The sequence below is a fragment of the Calypte anna genome, chromosome 6 (assembly GCF_003957555.1).
Source record: "Calypte anna isolate BGI_N300 chromosome 6, bCalAnn1_v1.p, whole genome shotgun sequence".
Taxonomy (NCBI): Eukaryota; Metazoa; Chordata; class Aves; order Apodiformes; family Trochilidae; genus Calypte; species Calypte anna.
In genome coordinates this window covers 33,474,222-33,490,890 of record NC_044252.1, presented here as the reverse complement: position 1 = coordinate 33,490,890, position 16,669 = coordinate 33,474,222, and the positions used below count along the sequence as shown (strand labels likewise).

At 44.6% G+C, this 16,669-nt stretch overlaps 1 protein-coding gene across 2 annotated transcripts; it reads right to left on the bottom strand.

Moving 5' to 3' along the window:
• Positions 1-3,487: 3,487 nt before the first annotated feature.
• On the bottom strand, positions 3,488-15,908 carry NPS (neuropeptide S). Of its 2 annotated transcripts, XM_030453378.1 has the most exons (7): positions 15,752-15,908; positions 15,508-15,597; positions 15,091-15,206; positions 14,900-14,989; positions 6,697-7,093; positions 6,518-6,599; positions 3,488-3,816 (listed from the first exon to the last, which is right to left on the bottom strand). In XM_030453378.1, exons 5-7 carry the CDS (start codon positions 6,702-6,704, stop codon positions 3,607-3,609), a joined length of 300 nt encoding a protein of 99 aa, XP_030309238.1. In that variant the 5' UTR covers positions 6,705-7,093; positions 14,900-14,989; positions 15,091-15,206; positions 15,508-15,597; positions 15,752-15,908; the 3' UTR covers positions 3,488-3,606. The 2 variants fall into 2 exon arrangements, with proteins under 2 accessions (XP_030309238.1, XP_030309239.1); XM_030453379.1 differs by lacking the exons at positions 14,900-14,989; positions 15,091-15,206; positions 15,508-15,597; positions 15,752-15,908 and adding an exon at positions 12,511-12,525.
• Positions 15,909-16,669: the final 761 nt, after the last annotated feature.

The window sequence follows — 16,669 nt, the reverse complement described above, 5'->3', positions numbered from 1 at the left end:
ACCTTAGCTGTCCCCTCGAGAGGCACAAATCATTTTTAGAGAGCAGAGGAGCAGCAGACAAGGTGCCCTAAGGTGCAGGGACCTTTGCAAGGTGCCCTTCTAGGGGTGGGCTGGGGATACCGCCCAGGTCCTGCAGCTGCAGGGCTCAGGACAGGCTGGCTGCTAAAATCAGGGACTTCTGGACCCAAAAATGGCTCCCAGAGCCTCAAGACAGGGACCCAGCAGTGGAAACTCATGTCCTCCAAAGGTAGATGCAAGTTAGAGGAAAGTAGGGTAAAAGAAATCCCCCTGGGTTCAAGGATTCTGCATGACAAAAAAAAGAAGAAGAAGAAGAAGAAGAAGAAAAAAGAAAATTCACAGTAGTCCTGGCTGCAGATTAAACTGCAGCAGCTGCACCAGTCAGGCCTGGCAGCAGCTGTAGTAATGCACAAGACATACCCACATGAAAGCCACAGGGCTCCCAGAAAGGTAGAAAAAGAACCCAAATATTCAGGTGCTCAGCCTAGTGCTGGAGGTGATGCTGGAGGTGATGCTGATGGGACAGCATCATGCTCAGCTCAGCCAGGCTGCTGGGATCTCCCTTCCCTGCCCCAACACCTCCAAAACCCTTCCCAAGCCCATCAGTCAGGACACTGCTTATGTGAGGTGGTTTGATGAAGCTACTTCTGACTTTTCTGATGGAGAAACTGAGTAGAAATTGAGTCACTGAAGGGCAAAGACTGAATTCCCATCCAAGTCAAGGCATTCCCAACTTCCCAGCCCCTTAACAAAGCACTCCTCTTTTTTCCACCCTGTAAATTTGTTTCCTTTTCTCTTAAAAAAAAAATAAAATAGTAAAGAAAGTCAACAAAATATCTTTTCAGAGTAATGAGCCCCTTCTCCCAAGCCAAGACTGTGATTCACCACAGCACATTAATGACACCACAGGCTCCCATCCCTGTTGTGGTTCCTCTTGTCCTCTTTGCACTGAAAAAAAAAAGCCATTTCATGTCATGTTTCCACTTTCTGTCAGCACAAAAATTAATGTGCTGAGCAATGGCACCCTTAGATCCCTATTTTCTGACAGAGGCCACTAAGGTGATTCTCTGTTCTTCTCAAACTAAAACCACCTTTAAAGTTCAGCAGACAGCTGAGCCTCTCATATCAAAACCAGGATAGGCACCAGAGGTGGGTGGGGATGGCAAGAACTATTTCTATTAAATCAGTTGGATAATCTGCATTTTTCCAGGCTTGCTGGGTGTGATTTAGGTGAAGGCAAAACTTACAGCTCTTGGTGGCCTCCACATACCATCTTTTTTTTTTTTTTTTTAATATTTATGAACATCCCTCAAGGTGGAGTGGCTTGTCAAGGAATGGCTAAATCATAAACAGTGAGTTTTTCCTGGAGCCAAGAAGCTATTTTTCTTGCAGCTCAGGTTTTCCAAAAGGAAAACAAAAGGGGAGGAAGGGCTGTGCAAGCAGGATCCCAGCTCCCCATCCCTCTGAGCACTCCCTGCTCAAAGGCCACTGCCAAATCCCTACAGGAGTTGGTCAGAGACCTGCACAAGAAATGATAAGAAAGAAGCTGCTTTTCTAAGCCACCCATACAGCTCAGCTGGCTTACAGGCAACCTTGTTTTGCAGAAGTTACCAAGGCAGAAATGTATTTAATTATGTAGAAAAAGGTTAACTAAAACAGATGTGAAAACCCAGGACAGAGATAAAACTGGATTTGTTTTGATTTTTTTTTTTTTTTTCTTCCCTGAAAAATAAGTTGGCTGGTGATCTGAGCTGCAAGGAACAGACCAGAGCCACACCAAGTATCCACAGGGACATATTTAAATCCATGTTATCTTTTCCCCAGCAGTACTGCTGGGATCCTGCCCTGGGACCCATGTTTAGCAGGTCCATACCTCTGGGCAGCTCTTACCTGCAGTCACAGTCACAGGCCAGGAGTCATTCCCAGCCTTCCAGCTTCTCATGGCCCAAAGGTGTTAAAATACCACTCCTTGGGCACATCTGGAGAGTGGCTGAGCTGGAAAGTTGCCTGTGCAGGACATTTGCCATGGGTGAGATCCCAGCACCCCTGACCTGCTGCAGAGACTCCTCTGTGTCCCCACCTTGGCTGCTCCTCCCCTCCAGACACTGCATGGATCAGGCTGCATGAGGATAACAATTACCTACCCTTTTCTTGTACATTTTTAAAGTTCTCTAGGTGAATTTCTAGGTGTTACTTCCCTAAGAGCTACAGGAGCTCCCCAGCCAAGCCACCACCAGTACCCCAAAAGGAGGGGGTTTGGGCAGCTTTTAAAAATACAACACTTTAAATATTTTGGTGTTGAGAAAGGTAGACAGGAGCCTGCCTGATCTCCTCAAATCAGCCAGAAATCAGCCAGACAGAGTCCAGAAACCCAGTATGAAACTGGCACAGTTCCATGCCCAAGTCACTTTTCTCCATGGGCTGCAGGACACAGGAATGGGCACCACGGAGGGGATGATGCCACCCAGCTCTGTTTTGGTTTACTGGTGCTCTCCTGGGTTATGATATTTAAGAAGGCAATATTAGAAAGCATCTATAGACTGCTTTATTGATATCTTCTCTTTGAACTGGAAAAAGCATTGCGTGGACACTTTGCAAGCATGTTCAAGGCAAGGTCACAGCTTGTTACACTGCATTTAAAGGAAACAGCCACAAGGTAGAATTCACACAGCTGGAACTCAGAAGATGACTTTTCCTACACACCACATTTACAGGTTACCAGACCAAGGACCTTTTTTTTTTTTTTTTACAGGAAACAAATAAAAAGACACAAATCCCCCTCTTGTTAATTACTGCACCCACAGCTGTAGCAGAAAGGGCATTTGGGATGTTCCAGCAGATGTGTGCTGCCTACCTAAGTCAATTAATGAGGGCAATGGGAGCTGCCCTGATGTGATACCCTGCCTTAGAGTGATTTCCCAGGAAATGAGATGACACATCTCAGGAGATTACACCCTACTAAAGTTGTTTTAGATAACTATATTAAAAAGAAACTCAGATTCACCAGCAGGGCCTGAGTCTGCCTCTCCCCTGTGGCCCTTCCTATCATTGAAAAACTGAAATGAAACTTACTTCAAATCTGGATTAAAACTGCCAGAGTGGTCATCCTCAAGTAGATGTGGTTTGGGACAGGCAAGTGGAGTCATGCCTTGCCCTGCCTGTGGGTTTGTCCCTACAACAGCAAGGAGGGAAGCTAGGAATAAAAATCTGTGCTCCCGACAGGCTGCACGCACACAGCTCTTCAAAGCACAGGACTATTTTTGTATTAATCAAGAGCAAGCTGATTAAATCTGTAGCTTTACAAAGCAGGGGAATTATCTGGATGAAAACATTCATTTTGCTACAAAACTTTATGATACTGTAACTTGGGGAACAAAGCCCTTTTCTGAGCAAACCCATCTGCTCCTCTTGGCTCGCGCTCTTTGAAACAAACATCTGTTTACAGGATGAAGACAGGGGCACGCTTGTCTCTCTTGGGTTTTCCATTAAAAAAAAAAAAAAAAGCAAACAAAAAAAAAACATTTAAAGGGTTTTAAGCAGAGTTAAGCAAGAGCTGCTAAAACGTGGAGCGTGGTTTTGAGCATTTGGTTATGACTTTGCCCTTCGAAAGGAAGTTTTTTTAATTCCCGATCCAACGCCGTTGCGGAAGGACCTTTTGTTGGGAGGCACCTCCAGGAAAGGCTTTAAAAAAGCCAGGTCTTCATTCCTGCCCACCCTGGCCAAGCAGTTGTTCAGCAGGAGGAGGCAGGAATCAGATTTTCCATACAGCTGGCAATTCAAGTAAAAAGGATTGCTGCTCTGAAGGTAGGAAATAGAAGAAAACAACAACAACAGAAAAGAGAGAGATAAGAAAAGGTGAAATTACAAAGTTGTGCATTTGCCAGGACTTGTCCAGTATAAAAAGCAAAGCAGAAGCACAGAAACAATTTATGCTTAGAATGACAAGGATGAACTGTTATTTGCTATAAAAATCAGACACACATATATTTATATAACTATATTTTAGCTTTCTATAAAACTCAACTGTGGTATTCCTGGTGTAAAATGATCTTTACAATAGGGAACAAATTGTTCTCCATGATGCTGACCAGTTGTGGACATGTAACACCATTTGTTCTGGAGTAGCATGCATGTTTATTGCTGCACAAATGAGATTTTTTTCCAGTTAACAATGAGACAGCATCTTGTTTGTCACTTGGATGAAGTCATGTAGTTAAATGACAGAGAAGAGAGAGAAGAGAAGGAAGAGAAGAGAGAAGAGAGAAGAGAAGAGAAGAGAAGAGGAAAGAGAGAAGAGAAGAGAGAAGAGAGAAGAGAAGAGAAGAGAAGAGAGAAGAGAGAAGAGGAGAAGAGAGAAGAGAGAAGAGAGAAGAGAGAAGAGAGAGAAGAGAGAAGAGAGAAGGAGAAGAGAAGAGAGAAGAGAAGAGAAGAGAAGAAGAGAGAAGAGAGAGAGAAGAGAAAGAGAAGAGAAGAGAAAGAGAGAAGAGAAGAAAGAAGAGAAGAGAAGAGAAGGAAGAGAAGAGAAGAGAAGAGAAGAGAAGAGAAGAGAGAGAAGAGAAGAGAAGAGAAGAGAAGAGAAAGAGAAGAGAAGAGAAGAGAAGAGAAAGAGAAGAGAAGAAAGAAGAGAAAGAGAAGAGAGAAAGAAGAGAAGAGAGAAGAAGAGAAGAGAGAAGAGAGAAGGAGAAGAGAAGAGAAGAGAAGAGAAGAGAAGAGAAGAGAGAAAGAGAAGAGAAGAGAAGAGAAGAGAAGAGAAGAAGAGAAGAGAAGAGAAGAGAAGAAGAGAAGAGAAGAGAAGAGAAGAGAAGAGAAGAGAAGAGAAAGAGAAGAGAAGAGAAGAGAAGAGAAGAGAAGAGAAGAGAAGAGAAAAAAACCCCAATATAAATAAAATAAGAACCACCTGTAAAGCAGAAATTTGGAGGAGGCAGCTTCCTGGTAGCTCTGACTAGTTATAGTAGTAGTCATAACTCAGATTAATAATACAAAAGGAATAAAACTCAGAGAAGTTTGTGTACACATTCCACTTACCTGCACTTTGCAGCATAAAAATGCAAACTACAGTAAATGGGATACAAACTGGAGCTGCCCCTTCAATCACATGGAGATTTACCAGCTTGCTGATCCTCTGCCTGTATGAAACACACTGCCAGCATGCCCACAGCTGCTGTGCAGCACTCTTGCTATTGTAATTAATACTACTGTAATTAATACTATTTATTACTAAACATTTTTTTCCAATCTATGTGTATGAAAAAGGTGGATGAATGATCCGTTCAGGCAGGAGCAGCAGCCCCAGCTCACCCACCCCTCAGCTGCCTCTGGGTTTCATCCCAGCCTGAAGTTTCTCCCTAACTAGAAGAAATCCTTCCTTGCAAGAACTAAAGACACCAAGAATTTCCCCTCTGAATCTTCAGCTGTTATCTCCCAACCTACACAGGGGCTCAGGATAAACTCCTGTTATTTTGATATTCATGGGAACAACAAAACTCACTTCCCCTATTATGTCATTGCCATAAAGAGACCCAGTAAGGAGTGGGGAGAGTCAGTTCAAGCTGTGCCTGAACTACCTGTGAGCAGAACTGAAGGTGATTCAGCATTTCCAGGAGTAAGAGGGACAGAGGAACAGGGCAAGTGGCAGATTAAGGCTGAGGGGAACTTCCTATCAATAAAACAGAGCTGCAGGAGTAGCTCCCATTGCTGCTAGCAACACATCAGCTGAAAGGAAGGATAACGATGCAAAAAGTATCACAGGAAACAAAGAAATGTGAACCCTGGCTCCTAGGGCTGGTTTTACAGCAATAAAAAACAGGGAAGAGTGGCTGAGATCAGGGAAACACCAACATCAGAAATAAAATCCCTCATTCCACACTGGCAAAGTGTCAGATGGTGGATGTGTAGTTTGATCAGCAAGCTGGGATGGGAACCTGGCCAAGATCCCAACCTGGAAGGATATTGGCATTAAGTGTCCTGTTCACTTGGGTTCTACAGGATGTTCTCTTTCCTTTCATAGTTCCATCAAACCTACTCTAATCCATCATTTTCTGAAACTTTATGGAAGAATTCTCCTTTTCTACACACTAAGAGAGACAAATAAAGCTATTGGTTAATAAACTGAAATTAATCCACGTATCTTCTTGTACCTGTGTGATATAAACAAGGAATTGAGATGAATGGAGGGATGCAGCTCTTTCTTTCCTCTTTCCTCTTTTCCATACAATATTTCAACTTCAGCAACAGCTCCCCACACTCTACATTAAATATGCAGCAGGTTTCTCACATGATTATTTTAGAGGCTTGCATATTTTATTAGTAACTAAGCAAAAATTGAGCTTAGATACTCCAGGAAAATTAGGAAATAATATTTTACCACTAGATTAATACAAGTAGCATTCTTCTTTAAAAAAAACCACAACAAAAAGCAAACAAAAATTGATTTAAATAAAATGGATATTGAAAAGAAAAGAAGCAACTGATTTTCAGGTCTGGAGGCAACCTGACTTACCATGGAAGGGGCAACTGGATAACCCGAGCACACGAATATCACTGAGATCCAGAGGATTAATCCAAAGCTTAACCTGCATAGACTGCAGAGAAAAACTGAGATCAGTTAAAACTTAAACCAAAAATCAAGCACAAATCTTATATTTCCTCTAAATACAAAGCAATCTGCAGTGTCCTTACCTGATCATTTTTTACTCCCGAGTGTCTGTGTATGTACATGCAGTTAAACTACCAAATTCCACACATCCTTTCAGTTCTTTCTTAGATGACCATTTTATACCAGAGTTCAGGAGGAAAAATGTCACCAAAGCTGATTTTATCATGACTAATTGGGCCTTGTTTGGCCTTTTCTTCTTTTGAAATGGGAAAATGGCACGAGCCCACGGTCAGCTGCCACTGTGAAACCAACACTTGATTCCATTTAAAGTGTTCCCTGAAAATGTCCCTCTCCAGTGGGTTCAGTGTTCAGTCTGGATCATCATGGCAAACATGGGCAAAGGTCTGAAGATTTCAAAAATACGTTTCAAGATTTATTTTTTTTTTACCACTTTTCATGTCAAGAGCTTGCAAAGCCTGCCTGCAAGGGAGAAAGAGTAAAAGTCCACTTTAAATAAAAAGTTCCTCAAATAATGTTATTAGGTTCCAATACACAGGAAAATAAATCATATAGATCCATATCCATATGGAAAATAAATCATATAGAAAGAGATTTTTCTTCTTCCCCCCATGTTTCATGGGTTTTTAAATGCTTACTTTTCAGTGCACTCCATTTTGAAGTGCTTGCTTTTTGAACTTAAGTTGTTTGGAAGTTGCTTCCTACTCTTGGATGCAGAGATACCTTAGCCTGTGATAAACTCACTCAGCCAAATCTCCAGTGGGATTAATAAACCCTGTTAATCTCCATTAAACATTAAACAGTTGCTACATCAATGTGAGAGGAGGACAAAGCAAGGATCTCCCAGGGGACCCCAAGGAGATGACCAGGTTGACCCAGACCAGATGAAGCTTTGTGGAGCCTGGAGCAAAGCAGGAGGTTACAGAAACTTCAGACAACATGGGAAGACAACTCTTGTGTGGCTTTCTAAGGCAGGACAAAAAGATGATCAAAGGGACTTGTTAAGGATGTTTCACACAGTGGGTGGGAAAGGGAAAGAGCTTCAGATGGCAGCAAATCTCCCCAACACTCTGCAAATCACATCTGATCTGAACATTAGAAAGAAAACAAAGGTTAACCTGAGGGCTGGCATCTATTTTGTTGATGTTGTATTACAAATGTATGATAAAATGTTGTATTATAAATTCTCTTTCCAGCTCTGCCCAGAAGTCACCTCTGGCAGGCTGTGATCCTCAGGACCAGGCAAGCAACATCTGGGTTTCCCCCGTAGCTGTATCCAAGAACAAATTCTACCTTTTCAAAGTTTTTTGGCCAGCTGGGCAACCCCAAACAGCAGATAGAGGCTGAGTGAGGAGAGGTTGTTGAGACATCACCAACCCAGAGCTGGGCTCCAGGGCTTTGCCCACCTCTGAGCTACACACAAGTGGCACCATCTGAACAAAGCCATGATTCCAGCTCTTCTGTTTCCTTCTCACTTTATTTTTTTTCCTAAGCTCTCCAGGATGCAGCTAAAGCCACCACAACCCTGCTTTGCACGCACCAAGTGCATGTGGAGATTTAGACCCAGTCAGGATACTCCCACTTCAGGTTTGGCTGAATCGGGTCGAAGGGAACAAGTGGCAATTGACATTTCTCTCCTCTCCTCTCTCTCTGCAGAGCAACTACTCTGAGGCCTTGCTCCCAGCCATGGTTCACTGGCAGGTATCATAGGTCAGATGAATCATTAAGAACCATAATAAAAATCCCCAGCATCCATAAAATACAGGTTTTATGAGAATAAAGTGGCAGCAGTATCATCCACTTCCCTGGAAAGCCAACACGATCACCTCTTTCCTCCAGCTTGCCTTGCTACAGGAACAGTGCTGCCACTCTCACGTGGTGTCCCCACAAAAAATGTATGGGGCAGAACACAAAGCTGGTAGATGAGACTGTTGAGCCTTGGTATTTAATAAGATTAATGTAATTAATATGATGTAATATTCTCTATAAGCATTAGAACATGATATTTCCTTCCCGTTGCTCACAGCAGGAAATCTGAAGTGTTTAAACTGGCAGTGAGTGCCCTGGCTAAGAGATCAAAATCATAAAAGTAAATCATAAGAATCATAAAATTGAAAAAAATCCACCAAAACATCTCTGCATGGTCCACTGGTAGAACCCCAAACGTGAACCTGCCCCAGGTTTGCTGTCCAGGTAAAGGCAAAATCTTCTTGTGCCCCTCTGGGTTGCTCACAGTGAAACTCAGCATGGCTTTTTTGTTTGTTTTTGCAGAAAGCTGCCTGGATATTTTGGTCTGAGCTCAAAGTTTTCCCCACTTTCAAGAGCATCAAGAAACCAAGGAGCCAGGATGTTTTGCTTTGAGACCATAGCAAGGTGAAAAATGGAAATTAATCATCCTCACATCCTATAAAACTGTTTCTGACTCAGTGATAATAGAAAATCCCAGCAAGACACAAACCCAGAAGGAAAACACAAGTCAGAAAGAGGGTTTAACCCTTCAGTCCTTACTGCTGTGCTCTCACCACCACCAAGGGGACACAACCAAACCCACTGAGACCCCATCCACAGAGTCACAAAGGAGCTAAAATGTTGCTGTAGATGCACATGTGGCTAATCCAGCACATTTCCCTGCCAGGAGAGTGTGTAATCCTCTTAAAACTTGGTTCTGACCCAGAAAAATCATGTCCCTGGGGTTAGGAGCCCAAAGGATGCAGGTGGGGGTAAGCACAGGTCTTCCCTCCTGCCCTGGGCTGTGGGACCAGGCACTGACCAAGCATCTCCAGCCTCTCCAGGGAGGGAACAGCTCCTGTGCTCAGCCCATGTTTAAAAGACACCTGGCTCCTCTTTTTACACCTAATTTTCAATGCAGTCTCCCTCAGACATCATTCCTCCCTAAGCCTCCATCAGCAACAGCTCGAGCTCCAGCTTCTGACACACAGGCTTGACTGAAAACAAACCCAAAAAGGCATCAAAACAAAAACCAGCAAGGTCTCCTCTTGGCTCCTGCTCCAGAATGACTTTTTGGTAGCTATCTTTTTGGTAGCCTTGCTTGGTCTGTTCATGTGTGACAGGTGGGAGGTGCACAGAAAGCAAGAGGTGCTCAGCTACACAGCACTGATGGACCCAGAGACAACGTGAACCTCAGGGGCTGAGTTACCACCTAATTTCAAAGCATTTCTGTACCACAGATCTAGGTGAGGGTGTCCCTGCTCACTGCAGGGGGATTGGACTAGGTGACCTTCAGAGGTCCCTTCCAACTCAAATTATTCTGTGGTTATCAGAGCTGAGCACATCACTGTCCCAGCAACGGGGATGAAGCTGCAGCCTGATGCCCCATGCCAGGAGTGCAGATTTGCTCCAAAGTCATGTTCTTTTTCCATCCTACCTCAGCCAGGACTTGTCTGCTGTGTCACAGTCACCATCTGCAGGATTTAAAGGTCTAAACCCTCATCTATAATTACATGTATTCTCCTTCCTGGGTCCAGACAACACGCGCAGAGGCAACGTGGGCAGAGCCAGCCTGAGGTTCCTTATCTGGGTCTGGCAGCCCCCTCCCCAGCACAGGGCAGAGCTGCTGATGGCCCCAAATTCTGCAGTGATGTAAAACCTGCAGTGATGTAAAACCTGCCAAGCCAAACCCCCTCATCTCCCCCAGACAGCACCTGGGAGCTTCTCTGCCAGCAGCACAAACCTCCACACAACCTCAGCTACCACGCTCCTCTTGTGTGGGAAATGACAAGAATAATGCTTTGGGGGAAAAAACCCAACCAAACACAATAACCCAACAAACCCAAGCATACTTAAAGGGGGCAGAAATATCTCCAGTTTAGAGGTGCTCTTGCTTTTCTGTCAGATTCCTCAGCGTGCCTTCAGAAAAACCAATCTGCATGAAGCACAGAGACATGAAAAACAAGCTGGCCTTGTTCTTGCACCACCACCACCAAATGGCAAAGTCATTTGATAATTTATCTGAAGAAAAAAAAACCAAAATACAAAAAAAAAATTTAAAAAAAGCAGACAAAAACTTTGCTCAACCCATGAAAGGGAGACTCAGTCACTGAAAAGGGGGAAATTGACGTTTTTGCTCCGCTTATTTGCGCACACGACATAATTTATGCATTTGGGAAGATCTCAAATAGATCCTACAGGAAGCTGCTGCCTCAGAGAAGATGCCAGCACTGAGCTAAAAAGACACCTGTCAAAGCTGAAACCCAATTTTGGTTCAGATGCAACAAAGATCTCCCTGATCTGAGCAACTCTGCATTGCTGTTGAAACAGAAGCGAGAAAGAGAAAAGAGCCCAGATAGACAAGAAAAGGGAAAGTGTTTTTTTTTTTTTTGAGGAGAAAAGGATGTAGGAAAGCCTGATGTGACTTAAGAAAAGGAGATCAAACTTTAAAGGGATCAAACTTTAAAGGAGTCAAGGAAAGCTAACGTAAATAGTATAAACAGTAGGGAACAGGGAGAAAAAGTCAGGTGGTTTTGAAGGGCACAACGTTTTATACAGATTATTGTTCTGTATCTCAGGGTTCTCCAGTGGATCAGGCTGAGAAGGACAAGGAAGAATATTTTTTATCAGGCTATGCTGCCTACAGAATATTCTGGCTGAAGTGAGTTTGTGCATTTTCATCCACAGAATTCCAGCAAAAATCCATTTTTTCCTGCTCTCTAAGTCCTTGAGATGTCATAGCCAGAAGCCCCTCGTTACGTGGGGATGGGCAAAGTCAGTCATGGTACCACAGCTGACCCAACAGAACCATGACAGTGGGAAGGCAAAAAGTGGGACAAAAAAAAAAAAAAAAAGTGGGCAAAATCTGGGGAGCTGGCATCACCCCAAGGTCAGGGAGGGACACAGAGGATGCCAGATGCTCATCAGGACACCCACTGTCTCCAGGCTGGACAGAGAGAGGTGGACTGCTCACACCTGAGCAGGTTTTTTTATGCCATCTGGAGTGACCATCAGGGTGGAAAACAGGTCAGGTGGATGCAAAACATCTGTGGATGGCCTCGTTTCATCTACAGACAGCCCTGGTCTGCTCAGCTGAGAGAGAAGGAAAGTTACAGAATTCTGAGCAGATATCCCCTCTCCAAATCACAAGGCAGGGGGGGTTGTTGCCTTCTGAACAGCCAACATTTCAGCTCAGCACAGACCAGCTCTTGGCATTTCTGCAGAAGGGTGAGATGCCAGTTTGAATTTCTGACAGGAGACCTGAAGTACCTTTAAGAAGTAAGTGGCTACATCTGGACCAGCAGCCATTGTGTGCAGGGGGTGAGAGGACACACCTTTTTTCTCCCAAATGCAGAGCATTTTCCATCTGCTCTTCTAACTCACTATTTTCTTCCTACTCCTCTGTGCCAGCTAAATAAACAAGGATATTGCAGTCTCTTCAAAGGAGCCCCTTCATAGGAAGGGTCTTCTCTGTACTGACCCACTAACCAGAAGACAAACAGGACCTGAACCTTAGAGCAAGCTTCACATCCTGAGGCTTTCAGATGCTTCAGATTTGCTGGTAGGAAGATAAAATCCAACTAAATCTGCCTTGCTTGAGAGGCAGTGGAGACACAGAGGTGATACCCAGGCACCTTTGGTACTACAGGAGTGATGCTGAGGAGCTTCACTACCTTGGCAAAAGGATTTTGGGGCTTATCACTGAGAAGCTGTTGCAGCTTTGGGTTTTTCTTGCTCTGTGTCTGCATTCCTGATGATGTTTCAGCACATGATTAAACTCCTGAAGAAGTTACACCTGCCTCCCCTGTTCTCCTTCAGTACTTGTGTGACTGAAGGATTTCTGAACCTCATCCTTCTCCCTGTCACCACTTTCTGAATTCCCCTCGCAGCATCAGGGGCTTCAGGGTTATTTTCCCAACCTGCAGCCCTACCATAGCTGCTAGATGGAGAGGTACCAACTGCTCCTTCATCATCAGAAGTACAGATTCCTACGAATAAAATAAATAAAGGATAAATAAACACAAAATCCAACATCAGCAAAGCTGACATAACCTGAATAGGAATAGGAAAAGCCACAGATGCTGAGGCTCTGGACTGTTCTCTGGTGACAGGACAGGGGGTATTCTCTACTTGCTTACTACAGAGTTTCCTCACTCCACTCTCCCTGGGAGTGTTGAAACCACAGTGCAGGAGAAGGATCTGCTCTCCAGTCAGCCTGACACTGTATTGACTGCCAAAAGCAAACATGGAGTCCACAAAAAAACCCCCTGTGACTCCTTTTTAGTTCCAAAGAGCCTGCCTGCTGACAGCCAGCTCTTTCATTCCAGCAGTAAAAGTTCAGGCTTTTCAACCTTATTCCCATCACACGAGTGCACTGAAAAACATGACATGATGGGCTTCAATATTGCTCTTTCCAACAGAGACTCAGCAAGACCCAGCTGTGAGGAGTGGAGACAGACAAGGGATGACTTTCAAAGGAGCTGAGGGTTTTTTTTTCTTTTTAAAGCAAGAAGCCCTGGGAGGTGAAGGACTCTATTCTGCAGCTGAGCAAGGAGGACATCTGCAAGAACACTTCATGCACTCCTCACCTGCATCCCTCTCCTGGTCCTCAACCCTGCATAACCAGGTGAGTGTGGGGAGACCCAAACCATCTCAGCAGGGTTTAGGGGTGTAGAAACCATGCCCTGGGGCCAAGGTGCTGCAGGGAGCATCATCACCACTACCTCAGGATCTCCAAGATGGGGCTCCTGACCTTCACCATGATTTCATGAGCTCTGTGATGCTCCAAACCAGAGCCACAAATTATGAATGAGCAACTAAGAGAGCAAACCTCACACTGTCCCCAGCCTCTTTACTGCACCAGGACCACATTACAGATAAGAGATCCCTTGAAACTCAAACAGCCCTACACTGCTCTGCCTTGCCAAGTTCCATAACATCACCACTGCCTAAGCCAGCAGGACAGGAGCTAAAAATACTCTGATAGAAAGGCAGAGTCTCTTAACATGTGCTCCTTGAAAGCTCTGGAGCTCCTGGCCTCAGGGCATGTCTGTACCAAGCCAGCTTGGGGACCCAGAACTCCACAGCAGGGATGTGGCCAACCCAGAGATTTCCAATGTCCCTGGAAGGATCCACAGCTCAGCCCAGATGTGGGTTCTTGGGGTGCATCTCAGAGCTTTCCCTGCCAAGCTACACACGATGCTCTCAAGCCACATCAAATCACTTCATGGGCCCTGGAGCTGGTGAGCTGCAAGTTGTTGTTTTTTTTTTTTCTCTTCCCAGCATCAGAGAATTTGCATTCCCTGGGGCTATTTCCTAACCCACAACCTCTCCCCAGTGCCCCACTGACACACGTGGAGTGGGGTGGAATTAAAGCAGGGCTGGGGATGGATTGATGGAGGGAAGAGCCCACTGTCCCCTTGCAGACTTCACATCACCTCTTGTCCTTCTGAGGTCAGTCCTCTTTCCCACAGGAATGAATTCAGAACAAGAACAAAATGTATTTACTGTTTTTTCCCCCTGCATAAAGTGATCTTCTCCTTCTCCCCTCCCTCTGTTTTAGCCATGTGGGGTTTTTTCTTTCTTGCATCACATTTCTCTTAAGAAAGGGGCAGTTCCTGGTTCCCCCACCCATCCCTGGCCCCGAGCACCACGTTTCACTGTGGGATAGGAAGGGTCCTCTCTGTCCACTAATCAGAAGACAAACAGGACCTGAACCTTAGAGCAAGCTTCACATCCTGAGGCTTTCAGATGCTTCAGATTTGCTGGTAGGAAGATAAAATCCAACTAAATCTGCCTTGCTTGAGAGGCAGTGGAGACACAGAGGTGGTACCTAGGTGAAGCCCTCACCCACCCAGACCAGGTGGGTGACCTGGTCTGGCACGTTCCCAACCACAGCACTCAAATCCTCTTTATTCTGGACAACACCAGACCCCAAACGACAGCAAGAAAAAAAAATCTCCACAACTCCTTCAAACCAGATTTGCTTTTTTAACCTCTGCAAAGCCTGGCAAGGCACGTTTGCTGCCTGCAGGCTCTCCAGCATGAAGAGAAGCTGGCCAGGCAAGCCCTGCACCCTGCTGGGGATGAAGATGTTACAGTTGCCTGGGAAACAGCTCCCTGGGATCACCAGGACGTGCTGGAGATGTTTGCCTGCAGATACAAGTTTATCACCTCACCTAGGAGAGAAATCCTGACCACAGGATAAACTTTGAGTGTAACCTGCAGGAATCAGTTGACTCCCTTATGGTATTAACTGGAGTTTCACAGAGCTAAACCCACTATCAAATGCCTCATTGGCCAACATCAACCAAATCTTACCTGAAAGAGGAAAGGTGGGTTACAGCAAGAGCAGCTCAGTCCTCAGGACACAAGGATTAAATCCACTGCTACACTGGTCAGACAAAGGACCTATAACCAAAGGAGATGGGATTGCTCAAGGGCTGAGAGCATTGCTTTAGATTCAGTATTTGCATTTTTTTTCCTATTTTAAGGAAAAATACAATACTCACAAGAAGGAGCAGTGGCACCACCAGGCAGTCCCCATCGATGGATGGTGGGATACAGGAGCATCTTCCTCATGGCAATGAGCAAGGTGGGACTTGTGCTTAACCAAGAAGTTGGAGTTCTGCCCCATTCCTCTCCCCAGTCACAGCAAAGCACTCAGCAGTGTATGGTGAAGAGTAGGAGTTGGCAAATGCCAGTTTGGGAAGAAAGCAGTTTAATGGCATGTGGGAAAGAGGAAGGGATTAACTTGAATTGACATTTTATTGTAACATAAACCAACAAGCCAAAGCAGGGCTGTGCCTGAATATGGTGTGTGTGTGAGAGAGGTTTTAGGGGAGAAAGGGCAATAAAGAGGATCTGGCTCAAAACTTCCTATTTCTGGCAGCCATTTAAACAATGGTACAATTCCATTGCTTGCTTACCTTCTGGGCTTTAATTCCTCCTGTGGGTGTAGTCAGCTCCTAGGTTAAAATCCAGGCTTAATACTTCCTACTCATAACTTAGGTCAGGGGCTGGGAAGAGACATAAGAAACACAGAGAAATGTCAAGGTTTGCAATAGGTGCCACAGCTCCAGCCTCCCAAGGCACCAAGTGCACACACTCCTCTGGAAGAGCCAGGTCTTGCTGCTGCAAAAGAGGGGCTGGAATCCCTGCAGGATTTCAAACCTGAGCTTCTGAGCATCTCTCTTCAATCTCAGAGGCTCCTTCTCCAGCTCAGAGCAGTGAAGATCCAGTTCTGCTCTGAACCTTCCTGCCTGGGACCTTTGCTCCTCTGCCAGGCTTCAAAAGGAGCCCAGGGGAATGCTGAAGGAATCAGTGGGATCGTGTCTGCCACTTGCCTGGAAAATAGAATTTAAAAAGGTGTTTAAATAGCAGATTGCAATAGTTGCAGTCCAGGAGCATCATTGGGGGTTATTTTTTCCCCAGTCTTTGGCTGGCATTCCAGTCCTTCTCTTAAAAAATACCCAGAAAACCAATCCCCCTCCACTCCTCTCTCTCCTACAGGAATGTCAGGGTTATGCTCAGGATTTCAGCTGTGGTTCTGTTTATCACTGGAATGACAAACACAGTTATCATTCATTCCTGGGTGACTTTTTACAGTTTATTACCCTCATACTCATCCAAACATAATTACATTGCAGAAGGCTATAAACCCCACAGATTGGAGGATGTAAGTACCTTTCTTCTTGTATTTATTAAATTGTGTTTATAAACATCCTTACTAATTTACATTGCATCTTTCTTGTTAAATAGAATAGCACAATACAGTTGAGTCTTCCCTTCTTAATTCTATTTTTTTCTTTTTAATCTTTCTAAAATATACTTGTATACATTTTTGCACATCAGAAAATCATCTGGAGCCTCATCAGAGTCCAGCAGAGCCAGAGGTTTTTGCTAGGTCACTGTCAGGCCTGGGCAGAGTTTGTTCCACCCAGCTTGCACAACATGCTGTTAAAACCACAGTCAGGTTCTTCAGAACTGCACAAACAGAATTGATTGAACTTCCAGGAAAACAGCATGCAAAAAATTCCCAACATGTATTTGAACTGTAACTGCTTGTCCTTTTTTTTAAGTATGTCAGCT

Coding starts and splice junctions, on each gene's coding strand:
- NPS (XM_030453378.1), bottom strand. Junction 3,817..6,517: donor ATCCAGTTGCCCCTTCCATG/GTAAGTCAGGTT, acceptor TCCTACCTTCAG/AGCAGCAATCCTTTTTACTT.